The sequence below is a fragment of the Nymphaea colorata genome, chromosome 6 (assembly GCF_008831285.2).
Source record: "Nymphaea colorata isolate Beijing-Zhang1983 chromosome 6, ASM883128v2, whole genome shotgun sequence".
In the NCBI taxonomy this organism is placed as follows: Eukaryota; Viridiplantae; Streptophyta; class Magnoliopsida; order Nymphaeales; family Nymphaeaceae; genus Nymphaea; species Nymphaea colorata.
In genome coordinates, this window is record NC_045143.1 from 13028769 (window position 1) to 13048231 (window position 19463).

Sequence of the window (19463 nt, forward strand, 5' to 3'; positions counted from 1 at the left end):
ACTAAGTTACATGGGTACTTTAATAAGGTCTACATAATTGTGTCACCATACCTGTACCTAAAGTGGGTACTTGGACATGCTTGAGTACTTTTTACATCTAAATAGTTTCAAAATACTTAATTTTGCTTGATTTAATTTTTTGCAATACAGCTTTCAACCTGATTTTAGAGTTATTGTTGATTAACATGCAACGTTTTTTATTTATATCAATTTTTTATTTATTTAAATGGTGCTTTTATTTTGATTATATATATATATATTCATACTAAGTCTAATGCCAAATCTGACGAAATGAGTACAGGTTGGTCCATATATTGGTTTCTGAACGTGAACCATAGTCATTACCATGCCTAGAAGGAGCCTGAGAACTCAGTTTGTGGCAAAAAATGGGCCCCAAAGAAACCTGGTTCATTTCTGTAATTTCAACAAGAACTTATCGAGCTAGTTTGCCAGAAAAGCATGTTGGCGTGAAGGAGCAGATTTAAAAATCTTTGTGGATATAATGTCAACGAAGAAAGAGGGGAAGCATAAGATTTAGGATGTACTTAAACTTATAAGGAAAAAGAACGATATGCTTATGGGTGTAATAATTTCATACTAATCAACAAATAAAGGTTCCTCTAGTACTAATATCGCTCTTCCCTCGTCTTTCTTGAAATGCACCCAGGAGGCAGGGGCTGTATATTTCACTTTTTTTCTTGTGAAGTAAACATTATTGCATAAGAGAAAGGTCTATCTTCCCATGATTGGAAGAACAAGTCTCCCCAAGAAAGAGGCACTATGTTCTATTCATTCAATAAAAAATCTCAATTTTCTTTAAAAGCATTAACCCACTCATCCCTCATTGTGAAAGCAATTTCTCTTTGTCCCCACAATCGCATTGTCATCTTCTTCTTCTCGCTTTGCCCCCTTTCCTTCTTGCTTCACTTTGATCTCTGCTTTCGTTGGTCCTCTCCGATATTTGGGAATTTGTCGTCTCCTCCCATAATTCCGTTAATAATTCCGTAGATGACATAAAATAAGGAAACCACTTCATAGTGTCGAAAGCTTTTGTTCGTAGACTGGACATTCTATCACCTATAGTTTGCATATCAGCATTAAAAAGGAGATGCTATTGTGTGTTTGCTTACTCATTTGGGCTTACTTTCTCATTATACCTTGGTTTATGTTATCATATCAGTCTATAATTTCTTCATCATCATCATCATCAATAAAACACTTAGATATTGATTGGACGGTACTTTCTCAAAGAATTAAGCATCAACCAGTACAAAGCAATCTCATGGGCTGAAGGCGAACAACCCACATATGCGTTTTGTGCTTATTAAAACTTGTAAATGCTAATAATCTCCATCATCAAAGCATTTATATGCTGACCGATGCTCAGTAAAAAAATAAACACTAAGTAGTTGTTGTCATTACTAAATCCAGTGCTCTAATGAGGTAAACAGTGTTTAAATTTGTGAAATGAACAACTACTGGTCGCCATGATTTTTGTGTTCAACACATGGAAGTTTATCATCTGTGAAACATTCGTGTGAGCCATTTAGCTAATTTAGAAGGTGGCACTTTGTCTCTTTAGTGTCACTTATTTCCTTGTGGGAATATAAGCATTTTTACTTTCGATCCAATCTGTTCAATATTGTGTTCTTCATTAACAAATGTTCCTTTAGGTACATGCTTCTATGTTACTTATGTTGGCCACCATATTCCTTTGAGGGACACATTATCCATTTTGTGATCTATTTTTAGGACTTGCTTTTAAGTTGTATTTTTTTTTTCTCAGATAACTACATATTTTTGTGCATGCATGAAGCACGTAGTTGATCTTTGTGCTGCACTTAACAGGAATCAAATTATTTTTGGGAGGATCTGTCTCCATCTTATACATTACAAGTTGATTTGTTTCGTCTGAATTTAGGCCAACTATAACCATTATTCAGTTTGCTATGTTAGTTACTACTTCATTATCATTGTGGTGGTATGGGAAATATTATGTTTCTCACTTATTTTCCTGTAGTTTTCATCTATCTTTCGAAAATGAGCCTTCAACTTATGTATATGAGTGTCAATCTTAAATCACTTGTCCATTTTTCTACAATTCTTGTGCAATTTATGTTGGTCATATAAAGTGCCTGCTTTTAAAGGTTAGCTGATAAGTATAGTTGGTCAACTGATACTTTCAAACTGTATTAGGTTTCCAATTTGTTTCTATATCTTCATTTCTGCAACATTTTGTATGGTGACTCAATTAGGCTTTTCCATGATTACATGTAACCAGCTTTTCCCAGTTTATATAGATCTTTGCGGTCATCTTTGTTATTGTGTCTTGCCTCATGCCCATACAATGTGTGCTCAAGCTGCCTATTTTTTCGTGTTGTTGAATGTTGATTCAGTTGCAAGTCCAATAATATTTAATAGCATGGTCTTGAGAATATTGCATGACAGTATGTTTTTCATTTTACTATTGAGGGCATTTTTTGTGTATAGGCTCAATAAATCTCGAACCAAAAGTTTTGAACCATCACTTATTTAGTTATTTCACGCAGGAAATGAATATTCAATATAGAAAATGCCAATGAAACCATTTGTCTTACAGCTGCCAACGCCATCTGAGCAACAGTTTTGAGGCGTCTGCACAAATCATTCAACAGGTTCAAGCACAAACAATTATAAGAAATACTTATAACGCCAATAATAAATTACTTTTTAATTTTCGAATTAGTGGTTTATCTCTCTTTCTTTCCACCTCCGATAAGTGTCAGTTTTCATTAACCTTGCAGTTTAGATTCACTAACTGGGAATTAACTACCATTCAATTAAATTATTTTTTAAAAAGCACCTCCAGAACCTATTTTTTGTCATCTAAACAAAAACCAAGTTTTCACTCTTGAAAACCTGGTTTTGTCATGGTACCCAAACACTAAAACCAGGTTTTCAAAACTCATTAAAAAAATTAGTTTTACAAAATCAGGTTTTAGCAAAAACCATTTTTGGAGGGGGTTCATCCAAACGCGACCCAAAGCTTCTTGGGATCGTTCCTTATACGTATAAGTGTCTAGCTTCTACCAGAGATAGAGAGAAAGAGTTCAAATATGCAAACCAATGTTGAAGAGATATAGAAGGGAAGAAAAGAGTGTGCCCCCATGTCTGAACACCCCAAATGGCACTTCACAAAGATTCCCACTTTACCCACATCATAAACCGTATATCATCATTCTACCATTCACCCAAGGTATGGACCGGACCGAAGCCGTAGACCCAAATCCATACCTTAGACCCAGTTTCAGACCTAAGCTTGGTCGCAGTACCAAATTTGGAACCAAATCCAAGCCTCAAATAGAATTTAGATCCAAAACCAAATTCAAGTCTCATTTTTTGGATTCATGTCAGACTGAAACTATCAATGTCATATCTAGATTTTACTTCTGGATTCATTTCAGATCCAAACTATCAGTTTCGGATCTCCCCAGATCCAAAAATACCAGTTTTAGATCCAATATGGATCTAAAGCCACTTTTGGATACATTCGTAACCAAATTATTCCTTTGTGATCCATTCATTTTCAAACAACAACTTTTAGATCTATCCCAATCCAAACATCACTTTTGGATCCATTGGGATCTAGAATATCATTTTTCCATCTAATCTGAATCCAAACCTCACTTTGTGAGATCTGCATGATCCAAACTGTCACTTTTGGATCCATTTCAAGCTACAAATTATTACTTTCAGATCCAAACTATTTCTTCCGGGTGACAAACTATACCAAATGGGTGAAATCACACTTTACCCGATCGAACAAATGTTTTTTATACCATGAAAATGCCCCTGAGTTGGCAATCATGCACTTTTGTAGGTTGTTGTGACCTACTTATTATTTTTTTCAGCTTTAGGCAAAGGGGCAAAAGGAATCCACCACTATAAATAGCCCCCACTTCTCCCATTTGATTTGAGCATCAAGCCCACACTCTTCTCTCCTTCGCTTTCATTCATTCTCTCCCTCCTTCTCGCTCTTCCTCAACTCTCTTTGAGTTTCCCTCTTTCCCATATTGGCTTCTATGGAAGATTAGTTTAGGATTTAATTTATTTATTAATTAGGCACCAATGGGGTTAGGTATGCCCCTCACTCCTTTCAAACTACTCCTTAATTTTATATTTAATTTGCTCAAGTTAAACATATTTTCATTTGCCTAGTTGGCTTTCAAGTCCCTTAGCTGCAATATAAATCTTGGCTTAGGGGAACCAAAATCATCTCTTAGAATCTCAAATAAGCACACTAAGATCTAATTTCCTTGTTGATTAGGCACTAAAAGGATGGGGTACGCCTGTCTATCTTGAAACTAGTTTTTAATTTTATTTAGTATTTAATTTTGTTAAGTAAAGTATATTTGCACACAACAAGTTAAAGTGTAAGGACGATTAATCCCTTAACCATGATACTAATCTTGCTTTAGAAAATAATCACATGTTAAAACCTCAAATATGCTCATTTAGATTTAATTTCCTCATCAATTTGGCAATTTGGAGGGGTTAAGTATCCCCCTTTCTCTATTTTTTTTTCTCTCTACTTAAGTTGGTAATTTTCTATGCATTTGATTTAGTTTATCCCTCTTTAGTTTGTTTAATTAAACATATCTACATGCACTACGTGTAGTAGAGACTTAAAGATGGTTATCCCTTAAATGCAGCAATAATCATGGATTGGGAACAAATAATTATCCTTGAAACATTCAAATGAGTTCACCTAGATTAGGCAAGCATTGAGCTTCAAACTAAGCATGTTTGGGCCATTAAAACACACCATTTACCTCTGTTTATAATTTAAACAAGATGGGTTTAATGTTATAAGTTAAGTATTTATTGGGTTATAGGAAGTAATCCAAAGTTGATTAAATTCTAATCAGGCATAATATTTTCTAACTTACGTCTATGATTTCAAAGGAATTTCTATCCAAACCCAGTTTTCTGGTTCACCTCAAAGAATTAAATGATTAAGAAAAACCCAACACTTAGAAAAATCAAGACCTTAGAAACCAATTCATATATTAAGCATATTTTAAATATAGGCCACAAAACTTAGCAAAATTATCATCAAAATATCCAATTTATGGAAACTATAAGAGCTAAAATCTTTAAACCCTAAAACAATAAGCTTAAGGCATTAACCAACTGACCTCTTAACCAATTATTAAACACATTGAACTAAAGTCAAACATTTAAAAGTTAGGACTAAAACTCAACCTAAAGATAATAAGAAGCAAATAAATTAAGTTAAACCCATTTTAATCAAACGTAAACCATTGTCACTGAAACAACAAAGATATAAATCTTCACCTAATAAGAAAAACAATAATTATAAAAATAGTTGTGAAAACCTAAGTCCAAAGTCTACCAAATTTATAGCTTCATAAATCACAAATCAATTCACTTCAACCTAAACCTTGGTTCCAAAATTAAAGGTTTTCCTTAAAATATCAAAATGTCCCAACATCCAAATTTAGATCTTAACTTTCTTGAAAATTTATGTAATAAAGTCCAAGCCTCAGCATCCAAACCCATCCTAATCATCAAATTTTTTGATAAAGCATGCATAATGTGGTTTAGGGTAAATCATCGCTAGGGATATGATGACAACAGGGGTTAATGCATGAATAACATCATATTCTAAAATCCTAAGTTTTGAAGGTCAAATTGTATTCTTTAGTACTTTCAAAAACTAGGGCACATTGTTTTATTCTTGCATGAGCATTAAGATGATATTTAGACACTTGAATAATAGAAGAGTAAAATTTAGTTCTTGACTTGATTACCCCTGATAAAAATGCCAAGAACAATCAAACTTTGTATTGAGAAGTCGGGTCCCATTCAATAAATGCTAGATGATCGAACACATGAAGCTACCAAATTTGTATGAAAACACCAAGTCCTTGGAAGTCTACTAGGAGAAATAGATGTTACATGTATTCCTATATTGTCCACTAGAAGCAACATAACCATGTTCTTCATATGTCACACCAGATTTTGCTATGCCCAAACTTGATGGGTGCATGCAGGAGACCTCTAATGATAGCATTAGGAGTAATTGGATGAAAGTAAACTTGCGAATGGAGGCTATGGCAACAATTGGCTTGTTGTTGTCTACCAACATTAGAGGGTAGCTGAAAATGCATAAAAGTAAGTGAGGGCTTTGTAGAGCTTGGGGTTTGAAATCATGATCCAAATTCCAAGATCCGATGTCAAAGTTCTAGATATAATATCAGAAGTCTGAGTAAAGATCTGATTTTCCATAAGATCCGATGCAAGGGTTGAAAGTGGTCCAAACAGATCTACAGCTCCAAATTGGATGTCCAAAATGAGGTATGATTAGATATAAATCCAAATTTAGAGGCCTGTTGTACAATTGAAGAAGTTTGGATCTATTCTATGTTTGTATGGTCTACCCATTTGAGGCGAAAGGAGTTGACTTAAATAAACCTAGCTAAGATAAGGGCTTCAGACATGGGTTAGGATCATGTTTGTTGTAGTAGGCTCGATGTCAGGTCTGAGTTAAAGCATTGAATAACCTCAACAAGTTTTAGGTAGGTCAAGTCTAAGGTTTAGATTCCAATCATGTTTGAACCTAGAATTTTGGAAAACATGTTTGAAAATAGGTTTATTTTTTAATTCAAAACTATGCTTTTAAAAACATGTATCCTTATGAAACTTAGTTCAAATCAAGTGCATACAATGACTTTATAACATGCACATAGTCGATTAATTCATCATGATTCTCACATAGACCTAATTTTAAGTGCATAGTTTAAAATGGAATGCATGATGCAAAGTGAAAGCAAAATATATGAATGCATATCAAACATAACAAACAAAACATTTCATAGCACATCTAGTTATAGTATGCATGATTTTGGAAACAGAATCAATGTAGGGATTGGACTAGGATCAAAGTTCACATGTAATGTCAATAATCTCGAGGCATGTGATGAGAAAACTTAAGTTCTTTTATAAATTCAAATGCAAACGTGAAATCAGAGGAAGTATTATAAGCTTATGAATAAGAAACGAAGAACATGTAACTGAAATAATGTATATTCTTATGCTAGTTGTCAATTCCATGACTAGTAAAATAATTCCCTTCAATTAGCAGATAAATAAGCAAAAGAAGCTAGCCTAAGCATCTTGATTTCGTAATATTCAGCTTAAAAAAAAAAAGAATCAGTGGTGCAACTTCTTCCCTACTAATAGGAAGGGAAATTAGTAACACAGAAATTTGTCACCATTTTTACTGGTAACCCTTGTGGTCGGCACAGATTCAGTGGCGCAAATGTAATCTTCAATAGCGCAAGAAGACGCAATTGAACGTTTACAATGAAGCAACATTTTTTGCGGCAATAAATTATCAATAGCGCAGCTTTTTCGCAAATATAGTAAATGGCGCACAGACTTTTTTGTCACTTTTTGTTTCAGTGATGGTACCTACAGTGACAACCTTAGTGGCACAGTGTTTTTGTCATTAAAAAGTTTTAGCAGCTCAATTTTTACGCCACTAAATTATAGTGAAAACATTAAGATATGCAAACAAATAACAATCCATAAAAATAGAGTGACCTCCTAGCAACTTGAAAACTAAATTGGACTGGATCTTGGATGAGTTAACCTAAGTTGAGCTTGGGTTAGGCTAGTCTTAGTGAGACGAACATGCCATAAGTTCGGTTGAGGCTCAAGTAGGTTAATTTCGAGGCAAGAGCAATGGTTCAAAAGATCTAAAAATTAAATAGCAATATCTTGAGAGATAGGGTACCGGTGCTGCTGACACAAAGGCTTCCCAATCATGTGAAGGAAGCAATGCCATAAGATTATTATAGTTCTTGCCAATCGATCGATCGGAGGCTTACGATGTAGGAAAAAAGAGCGTGAACATTTTTTGATCTCTCATGTCTTTAGGGTCTTGAGTTTGGTTTAAATGTGTCATTTTGAGCAGGTCTAGCCACTTGTAAATCATAAATGACAACCTTATGACCTAAGTGGAATCTAGGGCAAACTGATTGAAATTAGATTTGCCTTAGAGAACCAATTTCTATGGTTTTCCTGGGGTTTAGGGGTAAAATGGCAAGTAAAAATGACCTAGGGTTAACTAAAAAGGCTGGGGTTTTCCTATGTTTATGGTATTGGTGGTACTACTGGGGAAAAGATAGGGAAGTCTGACACTATTCTAGGGTCATGGGCAAATGCAAGTTAGAAAATCATTCAAAAACAATGACAAAATTTTAGTTTGTTCACAACTATAAATTATTGACCACTCCCTAAAGACCAAATAGGGTTAAGAGGCTTCCCAGGCCTAAGCGTAAGCATCAGGTGGGCCCGATAAGGAATTGGGCTCAGGCCAGCCTAACACTCGAAACTCGGGCTTGGGCTCGGCCCGACACTTAAAACCCAAGTTTGAGCGCGGCCTGATTAAATGAAAAAATATATATTTTAATATAACATAACATATAAATATAATTAATCCTAATAAAATGTTATAATTATATATAAAAATCAATAAAATATATACTAAAAAAATCATATCGGGTGGAACCGGGCTTAATCAAGCCCATCTGGGCCTGCCTGATTAAGCCCAGGCCACCGCTGTGCCCTTTTTTACGGGCCCGGTACTCGTCGGGTACCCCACGCCCAGCCTTACCCAGACCTATATATTCTAGGAGTTTTGTTCAAGGGTATCCCTTGACTATGGACTGACAAAGCTAAACAAGCTTTTGAAAAACTCAAATAGGCAATGACTAGTGCAGTGATTTTAGGGGTTTACAAAAACTTTTGAGATAGAAACTGATGCTTGTGATGCTAGAACAGGAAAAGTACTGTCTCAGGAGGGCATCATATAGCCTTTATGAGCAAGGCATTGTCGTCCAGGGCCAAACCATTATCAGGATATGGCAAAGAAATAACTATTGAGAAATGGAGACCCTATCTATTGGGTAAAAAGTGCTCAAAGCGTTTCAACTCCCAATCAACAAAAGTGGTTAGTAAGAGTATTAGGGTATGATTTTGAAGTTCACTACAAGAAAGGACTTGGGAACAAGCTGGTGGTTGATGCCTTGTGACATCTGGGGGAAAATCTCTACCTCAACCCAACAACCCAAGATCAAATCAATCAAGGAGAGCCTTGAATCCCAAAATGCCTCTCTGCCAAACTAAACCCTAAAAAAATCATATTCTTTACAGAGACAAAATATTCGTACCCAAAGACTCCAGCCTTATACCAGATTTGATCATGACATACCAAATAAAGATCCCCCAAATGCACCGGGTGATGTGATGACACCAGGGGTAGAGCGAGAGATTTTTCAAGAATGGGGCCGAATTAAAGTTTTAAAATTTTGACAGGGGCCGAAATATCATTTTTCAAAATTTTTATATAAGATAAGTGAATTTTTTAAAATTTACATGTAAATTTATTTTATTTTTATTTTTATTATTTAAGGGGAGGCCAGGCCCCCCTGCTGGCCCCCCTTGGCTCCGCCCTTGGATGAGGCCGAAGGGCAGCTCTTACCTCATTAAATCTTAAGATGTAAAATGGTAGAGCCTTAGTGAAGCAGGTGTCGGTGGTCTGGGGGTGGAGAGAAAGGGACATTGTGGATGAAATGAAATGGCTATGAGATCCCCACATTAATTGCGGTAGGTCTTTGAGACAGACATCTTTCAAGGATGGTGAACCTAACACAAGTCTAAGTGAGTCAATCGAGCATATCAAGACCCAAACTAAGGAGTCGGACAAAAGTAGGTCGCCATGAGGCACGTCAAACGTTAAAGGAGAAGGAGAAGGCTACCATAGGGCAACCGAGCTCAGTCAATATTCTGGGGACAGTCAAAACCAAGGTCAACTTAGAAAAATTAATTATAAAGCAAGATCGGTCCGTTTGCAAGCGATTGACCCGGGACTCATCGAGTTTGACTGAGACTGGTCAGGGGTCTAGGTCTACATGGTAAGTCAAGAACTGAGCTCGGTCCCCGCATTAAAGAGCATTGAACAGACTCCCACTGAGAAGGGAACCACCCGTCTGGAACCCATAATGAGCAGGAGGCAGCATTAAATGAATCAGCCCCAACCTAATTTTGGACGCTGATTAAGGAGAGCAAGTGCAAAACTACAGCCTCTTTGTTTCAGACGTTTGGAAAAGAGGGATCCTGCATTAAAAGAAGAGAGAACCGAGTCAACAATGGAGGACCATCCTAGCCAGCCGAACCGGTCCGACCCGGGCAAGATACAAGTAAACAAATAACAACCCGGTTTTCTTCAGCTTAACCGAGCGAAGATGCAACATGCAGGGATGGTTTTTTTCGCATCTGAGTTGCGTGCACACTTATATGTGGAATGTGCCAAAGGGGTGGAAGGTATTTTTGAAAATTTTTAATAAAAAATTAGGTATTTTATACTTTTTAACATTTTTACAATTTTTTTTTTTTATTTTCACCAAGGCCCGGTTGCCATGCAGGCCTTGGTGCTGCATGGAGATGTTTGCCACCTGCTGCTGTGTTGTGTGTTGTGACTGAAGTGGGCAATTGTCCACACGGGACCACTAAATTTATATTATTTATATATATAAATTTTATTATTTTTTTTACATATGTGTGCTTTGAAATTTATATTAACAAGAAATTTCTGGCTTAGTCACTGAAGTTGGCCCAAATTTTCTGACCATGGTCGGCTCGGCACCAATGGCAGGTTTAAATGTCAAATCTTAAGGCACACTCATATATATATATATATATATAAAAACTAAAAATTAACAAAGTTGGTATATGTGAATAATATTAATATAGTGAGCTGGTGTGGGCAATTGCCCACACAAGCTACAAAGTGGCTCTGCCACTGGTCAGTGCAGTCGCAGGCGGAGGTCGGCTTGTCCTCTCTCTCTCTTCTTTTATTGGATGGACGTTCACTTAGGCTTGGGACTTGGGGAAAAATGCTGCCAACAAATTGAGTATGCAGATCTTAAAGAACACACAGGCGTTCCCTAATTGCCAATCGATTAAGCATTCAATAATCAATGCGTAACCAAAATGATCCATCCTTCTTCTTAACTAATAGCATAGGTAGAGTGACACACTCGGTCTCGTAAATCTTTGTCTCTTAGAACATTCTCTAGCAAAATGTCCTTATCACCACAATTTAACATACCCATGAAAGCATAGGACATGGTCTTTTAGGGTGTAGTTGGTGGCAAAAATGACAGTATTTCATATTAGGCTTGTTTAGGAAAAAAGTTCTACGAGATGGAGTTGGTGGAAAAGGCCTCTGTTTAGGCATAAAAGGTGTCTTAATTGGAATTTGTGATGATGTTCTAGACTCATAAAATTTTCTTTTCCCGTGATTTTGAATTGACCCAGAGTCTCATTTATCTGGTTCCCTATTTCAAGTCTATAGGACTCTTTTCCATCATTCTCAACCTCAAGTTATTATTTAGTCCTTTGATAAATTTATTTTCTTTGGCCTTGTCAGTAGCGTACGTATTCAGGTAGTACTTTACCATATGTTGTAACTCACAGATATACTCTTCATGAGTTCTACAATGATGAGCCAATTCAAGGAATTGTGACATCCTCCAGCATCCAGTGTGTCTGCGGCTCCTATAAATTTTGGTTATGCTCATGAACTGCTTATGTTGATTGCCATGACAGTGGGTTGAGTACTTGCTTGGGCCAAGGTCTGCATAGACCTAGAAATAGTTCATAAAATCTTCACGATATCAACCTGATCTCTTTGTTTATAGCCCCCATCTCTTTCCTGACCACCACTAGTTCCTGAGGCATCTTGCCAAGATAACTGCCTATTATACTGAGATATTTGTTAGTGAATTAAGACTTTACTTTCTACAACACACAAATTTTATTGCTTGTTAGATAATTTTTCAATTTATTTGGCTTAAGGTAAGCCACAATGATTTTTTTAATATCTTAGCAATAACTTTTATCTGGTACCCACATGCCAGATGACATTGTGATCAAGGGCTAATATGATGAAAGAATGGGGTCACTCTGATACCATTAAGTGTAATGCTCTAATGTCATAGACAGTTAGTTGCAAACATGAAATAGGAGTAGAGATTTTTTGTTTAAGGGTCATAATGACCATGCGAAAGGATAACAATCACACACCTATGTAGTGAGCGTAGGTTTGATCTGTCTACTACGTGCAAATAACTTGCTGCGTAATTGGCGTGCAACACGATGGTTCTAATGAAGAACACCCACCTTTTTATAAACAGTTACTTCGTATATGTGTCAAAGAGCTACAACTCTCAAAGTCTTAGTTTCAAGCATCAAAAGGACATCCATATATGTACAGACAAAAGTGGACAAAGGTATTTATATGACATTGGACGTGTTTCTTCCCAGTAATCCCCCATGCTTTCAACCATCCAATCAACAAACATCATCTTAAGCATATTTAGTACCTAAGGAGACATAATAGACATAGCATAAGCACAACCGCTGAGTACAATCAAAATCATAACAAGATCTCTGTTGTTCTATTACATATGTAAAGTTTCTACATTGTATTGATTGTGAAAAATGAAAATGAGCAAGTATCATCACTGGAGGTAGGTTCACTTCAACACCAGTGATAATTCTGGAATCGAAAGATTTACTAAGTTTGTTATGCCAATTTCTTCAGCATTCCAACAAATCAGACTCATTCAGAGTCATAAAATAATCATTCACATCAATAGTCATAATGGAAGCAATTAAATACATAAATAAATGAATGGACAATCAATTCTTATGCGCATGAATTACAACGATGCACACACACTCACTTGAGTAAAATCATATGACGTCACTCATTTTGTTGATGTATTTAGGTAGACTGTTACAACTTACGATAGAAACATCGAAAATATTGACATAATTTGATGTAACCATTGTCGTGGCTCCATATTTCGTTGAGCTCAACTATGTTACTGTAGTAACTGCATTCCACACTCGCTGCCTCATGCCGGCGGATTTTCCTTTAAGTAGCCTGGAAAAGAAACACTTTATACATCAATCCCTTCATTTAGGAAAGGTTTTGATCACGCGGGTGCCCCCCCATGCGCCACCCAACCTGACCCCTTTTATGTTTTACAGTTGCATTTGACTATTTATAGTTGCTACATGTGTCAATCTCAGACTTTTCATTTTCGATATACTGAGCCGTTCTCTAACTTTGCCCATATATCATTAACCCAGAAACAAAAAAGCGACCCTAGGCCGTTGCCCACATCAAAATGATAACTTGGGTCATGAACAATCATCGCGTGAAATAAGTAAACAATCATCATGCTCAATTAATCCAATGCATGGGCCTACTTTCACATCACTACCCAACTTTCATTATCAATTGCGCTAATCTCAGAGCTTAAGTGCGGGTTTATCATGAAACAACACTCTTCTTCGAACTCAATTATAAACTCCCTGTCCAAGTGTTGCGTACGTTTCCATAATCAAATACAATTGAATAACATGCATGTAGCATAAACGTGTACTTAAAAAATCAAACTAAAGTTAATTAGCTTAAGTCATTCACTTAAATTTGCGACTTACTTCAAGCCACTTAATCCCAATTTTGCTAGTCTAAGCAACCATATGAATAATATAATTATATATTATGAACAACAAATCATAACTGAAATTCTGTGTGGTCAATCGCTCGCATGGCTAGAGGTCAATCACGAGCGTGGCCAAGATTACCCAAGCAAGGTTGGATCATGGCTAATCAGGATTTGAAAACGGTCATGGTTAACCAAGGCAAATTGGGCTCCACGGCTTGGTCTGGCCTACCGCCAAAGTTCGGGATATAGTGATTCGGTGCATGGTTCGGCGGGGGTTTGGATGCAACCAAGACACTTAAGCTAAGTAAATATCATTGACGCAGTCCGTTCATTGCTCGAACGTACAACGATGGGGTCCGAAGTTCTAAATGCAAATTTGGTAGAATCTCATCGACCGATCCAATTTTCTCAATTCCGATCCGTAAGAATACTAGAAGAATAGCTGCAGAGCGGAGCCTAGAAGAAGAAATGAAAGTTCTTATAATCAAAAATCTAAAATTTTACATTTAATCGAAGAAACTGCAATAAATTTTATTGTACCTTAGATTTTTGCTATATTGCTGCTCTAGAAGATAGCAATGCGCACGTGGGAGGTTCAGCAGAGTTTCATCACCAAAAGTCACTTTCCCGCTCATTGTTTCTCTCTCTCTACTATCTTTTCTTCTCTCTCCTCTTCTCAACTTGCTCTCCAAAATGGGGCGGCAACCCCTATTTATAAAGAAAATAATGTTCTATTTTTATTAATTACTATTATATTGTATTTTCACATATTCTATTTTTAAAGAGGTTGTGAAAACTAATTAATAATATGTGGAAGTGAAAAATTAATTTCCTGATATGAGGAGGTTAACATATTTAATTAGATTGGAATAATCAATTTCAATTCTGGATTAGTTTAATGCTTAATCCAACCTTACGAGCTTTAATTAATCATTAATTAAGGTGTGTAAGCTCTTAAAATAACATTAACTAAATTTAATTATGTTTAGCATAATGTAATTTTAAGTATTCAATTATCAATCTAACCCTGGTCATGGGTAGTAATTATAAGTTTGCCACTGACCAATGACCAGAATACCTAAGTCTAACCCTGTTTTAGACAGTTTTTAGACTCTCTGCTTCACTGTGAGTTTCGTAACCATGGAACAAGCATTTTCCGCCTGTGTTGAAACTCAAGAAAGACTATATCGAATACTATTTACAGGTATTATTAATTCTCAATGTAGATATCATGTCTCTGCAATATTCACACAAAAAACGTAGAAAGGTCCAAGAAATCTCTAGGGCTAAAACTGTAATTCGTTTACTATGGTAATCATTGCCCAATGTGTAAAGCAAGAAAACCACGTTTTTAGCGTTGTTAAGAAGTAGAAAGGCACAAAACGTTTGAAAAAATTTTCTTGTGTCCCATTTATTTTCTCCAAATTTATGTGGAGGTAAAATATTATTGGAGAAGGATTTCCATGTCACATGGAAGACCGTAGTCGTAGAGGGGCATTTTTATCGTTTTATAGGAGAAATTTCTACCTCATACGATTTTTTATAAGAGAAATTCCTACCTCATACGATTTTCTGTCTTCATATAAGCCTAGGCATCAGGCCGGACCGACACCGAAAACTTGGGTGCGAGGCCAGCCCGACATTCAAAACTTAAGTCTGAGCCCAGCCTGATTAAATTATAAAATATATCTTTTTAATATAAAATAATATATAGATATTAATCGTAATAAAATATTATAATTATATATAAAAAAAATAAAATATATATTAAAATCTGTTATCGAGCCTACCGAACTGGCTGGCTGGTACCCTTTTTTTTTTTTGAGGCCGAGCCCAAATTAAAGTCGGGCTAAGTACCATGTACCCGCCGGCAGCTTGGCCAGGTGCCCAGGCATCTTGATAAGGAGTCTTCCATTTAGCCACTAGCCACTAGATTATGGTCATTTCTAATTCATAGCACATGCTCCATTGTTAGGGGATAGTTCATCCAAAATATTTTTATGTATATATTTTCTTCAAAATTTAGTGGCGCCATGGCCCCTGCTGGCCCACCCTGGGGTCCCCCATGAGTGTGAAAATGAAACGATGAATGCTGCATGTAGGTACTAAGACGAGGACGATTATGGAAAAAATCTCGTATTGGGGATTAGCCAGTTTTTCGCGTCAAAGGAATCGATCTCGCCTTACCAGTGCTTTCCCCTCCTACATTGAATAGTGGCATATATTCCCACAATATTCAATTGCTCGCATTGAAGAACAAAACTCAAAATGGAATAGCTTTAAATGCCCGCGTCCACTTTTTTAGTTGGTCATACACGTTACTACTTGGTAAAAGTCCACGCAACTCAAGCACTAAGAATAAAGGAATCTTTGAATTCAAGGTGGTCGGTAAGGACCATGATATACAGAAAGGGAGCTCTTTAGCTGCCGCTTTATTTACAACAAGGCATGTAGAAGGGAAACCAGGGAAGAGAAAAAACAATGATAAACAATCGCTTTCAATGATATTTACATAAAGATATCAAACAATAAAAAAGAATATTTGATCTTCATTCCTGCTTGGCTACTTCAGAGGCAGTTGCCCCCTCTTAGGCTTTTCAACAGGGTTAGGTAGCCTTTCTGATCTGGCTTTATCATCCTGTAAAATATCACAAGGAAGGTAGTTGATAAAACCAGTATATTTATATTTATGCAGAACTTGCCATAAACAAAGAAGGTGATCTTACCCATGGCGTATGAGGAAATCGATGGTTACTATAGCACAACTTGGCTTGAACTTGGTTGAAGTTTCAAGGATGTTCTTGATGCAGGGGATCGATAGAAGATGGAAGCTTTCCACCTCCCCATCTATTCAACAAATCAAGTTTATTAGAACAACTTAGAATTAGACTTCCAAATACAAATGCAAAAGAAAGGAAATGAAACTACAATCTACCTGTGCATTGAGGCGTGAAATTCCGAGGGAGGTGCAAGTCATAGCAGAAGAGCACGTATCTCTCAAACTTGCAGCCTTCGATCTGCTCATAGCTCAGAATGCTCACCGGCATTGCCCTGCAGCAGCACCACGCCAATTCACTCAATGTAAGCAAAAAAAAACCATTTGAAACATGACACCGAATATATGTTGAAGACTATTCTAAGGGGTTTTAGTTCATCAGCAGCAATGCGGTCCACCTCATAAAGGGACATGTATTTAATTCTTGTGGTGGTGCTGGTCACTGTCACAGCACTCTTCTTTCTTAAACTGACAAGAGGAAGAGGAAGGGAAGGAGGTGTGGAACGAACCACTCGACTTAAAAAGATGAAAATTTTCATTGCAATATAAGACTAACCTCTCTGCAATGGCACGACCTATTCCAGCTTCTTCCCGGCACTCCTTGATGACATTCTCTTTGCAAGTGAGTCCCTCAGGCTGCATGGTTCATGTTCATCAATATTCAAAAGGGTCGGATAAATTACCCAAAAACTTCGAACTAAGAACATGTATCAGTACTCACCAAGCCTCCAGCAACAAGTTGATCAAAGAAACCAGGATATGTGCTTTTACTCATGCTCCTCTTTCCAACCCACACCTTCTTCTCTCCCTTCCTCTCCACGTAACCGTTCACATGCACTGCGTATCCCTTGTGAAAAAGCAAAACCACAGTTTTAAACCAGTGAAGCATAAACACTAGAGCAATGCAAACTATTTACTTAATTCTGAAAGAAGAATTACAGATTCAGAAGTTAAAGTGTTTTACCTGAATACCAAAGTATGGTGCATAGCTTCTGTCGAGAGAGAAGATTGTCTCCCCATGAAAGTGAGTTGACACTGCATACAACTGCCCGATGGAATAAAGGAAAGTCAAACTTAATTAGGTGACAGAGACGGAGGAAAACTGTGTTAATTAAGACTGTGACATGGAAGCTGACCTCGCCATGGGGCTTTGGGAGATGGCCATTGAAGTGAAGAGTCTTGACCACGTGGCTAATGGCTGCTGTTCTCTCTTCCTTGGTCCTCAGGGTAGGTTGGAAGGCAATACCAAAATCTTTTCTGTGGATTTTCTTTCGCACGTCGCCCTCGATGTCCCACACCAAGCTGAAAACATCTGAAAATTTTCCGAGATTCTGCAGAAACCTGCATAATATGTTGCAGCAAGATGTTATACCAGTTTGTTGCATTAGAACTGAAGGTGCCCTGTTTTCACAATCTCGGTAAGTGCCGAGGATACTTGACATCATTGTAAAAAATATCTTTGAAAAATACGATAAAATACTTGACCGGTTAAATTACGATAATACGATAAAATTAAAAAAATCTTTGGAAAATGTGATCAAAGTTAAAAAAAAAAGGAATTCTAAAAATAAAACGCAAAAACAGAAGAAAGAAGGTAGAAATAAAAAATGTGGAGAAAATGCCAAAGAAGTATGAAAAAATGCATTTTTTTTCTGTTTTGTGGCATATTTTTTCATTTGGTGTTTTTTCAAAACAGACGCTTTTTTGATATATAATATGAAGTTTTTCTTTTATTTTGATATATAATATGAAGTTTCTAAAAAGAGAAAACAGGTTTTCTGTGAGAATGCATGAAATTTCCAATAGTAAGCTGTCTCAACAAACTGGCATTTTACTGGAACTTAAATGTGTGTGTTTTAGCCCAAATCTGCTCTTCTGTTTCATTTTCTGATAAGCCCAGATGCTGGAGCTGTATGGAAAGACCATGAAAGATCCGATAGGACTAAAGAAATACATGTTACGTTTAGTTTTCATGAGTTTGATTGAAGGTCAAGGTCCTGAATATCTTGCTTCTCAACCAAACAGATGATTGGAAAACGTATTACTGTGTCAGAGAAATGGTATCATCCCCCACTGCTGAATTCATGAATCATGGAGATCTGGATGTTTATCCAAGAGATTTATTGGGTGCGTATTCATCATAATGCAATTGTTGCCAATTAAAACACACATACATGCGTGTGGATTGAACTTTACTTACTTTGGGTTTATGTATCCAATGACATGTCCTTCAAAGAAGAAAGGTACTAAGGTCGTCTTCTTTTCCTGCAGAAGAAGATACATTAAAATGTCATTCCCACAGTCCCACTACCAAAGAAGAATTCCCCACTCATAGCTCGCCAAATACAGGAAATTAATGAAGGCAAGTTGCCTTGACGACCTTCCATTCTCGTCTACAAATCTAAATTCCAAAAGAGACTAAGATGAACTCTGGAATCAGAATCTGTTTCATGGCGTCTTACCAATCCGAAGTTGCAGAGTTTAGAATGCTTGTTATATGGTTCCAGTGATGGTAGAGGTTCCAATGATGCTGCTTCCACCTTCTTTTCTTTGAGGCTTATGAGTTTCATGGCAGCTGCAGGCCCGGCCTTTCGCCGACAAGTTGAGAAACTCAGCAGCCCCCTGCGATCATCTAGCCGGAACAAGGGAGTTGTTGAAGATGAGGAGGAGGAGGAGAGAGCAGAAGAGATGTTGAATAAAGAAGCAGAAGCCATGGTAGTAGGTGGTGCGTGGTGGAGGAGGTGCTGGTTACCGCACTTTATATAACACTACTACCGCCTCCCAAACTTGCATGCGAGAGAAGGGTCAGTGTGAACTTAGAAGAAAAGAGAATGGGGAGAAGTGCGAGGGGAAAAAGGTAATGAGCTTGGTGGACAAGAAAAACAGAGCGAAGCAACGCAGAAAGCGAAGCGGCTTCTCGAAGTAGAATTCAAAGTCGCCTTCAAACGAGTAATAAGGAATCTCAGTCAAAAACGGACAAAAGTGGGGCAGTTGAAAGTCAACAAAGCCTTCACAGTCCCGTGCTATGTATTCCTTTATATATATATATATATATATATATATATATATATATATATATATATATATATATATAT

The 19463-nt window shown here is 36.9% G+C and overlaps 1 protein-coding gene across 1 annotated transcript; it reads right to left on the reverse strand.

Moving 5' to 3' along the window:
- Nucleotides 1-15945: 15945 nt before the first annotated feature.
- Nucleotides 15946-19082, reverse strand: LOC116256582 (nudix hydrolase 24, chloroplastic-like). Its single transcript, XM_031632984.2, has 9 exons — nt 18831-19082; nt 18569-18633; nt 17505-17709; nt 17333-17413; nt 17090-17215; nt 16925-17004; nt 16528-16643; nt 16319-16439; nt 15946-16230 (listed from the first exon to the last, which is right to left on the reverse strand). The coding sequence occupies exons 1-9, from the start codon at nt 19080-19082 to the stop codon at nt 16161-16163; spliced, it is 1116 nt and encodes a 371-aa protein (XP_031488844.1). The 3' UTR covers nt 15946-16160.
- Nucleotides 19083-19463: the final 381 nt, after the last annotated feature.

What these genes read in the sequence shown, in the direction of transcription:
- LOC116256582 (XM_031632984.2), bottom strand. Translation starts at nt 19,082, where the DNA reads ATGGCTTCTGCTTCTTTATTCAACATCTCTTCTGCTCTCTCCTCCTCC. An exon ending in AACTCTGCAACTTCGGATTG is followed by an intron (nt 18,634 to 18,830) that starts GTAAGACGCCAT and finishes CTTCTTCTGCAG; the next exon opens with GAAAAGAAGACGACCTTAGT. An exon ending in GGTCGTGCCATTGCAGAGAG is followed by an intron (nt 16,644 to 16,924) that starts GTTAGTCTTATA and finishes GTGCTGCTGCAG; the next exon opens with GGCAATGCCGGTGAGCATTC.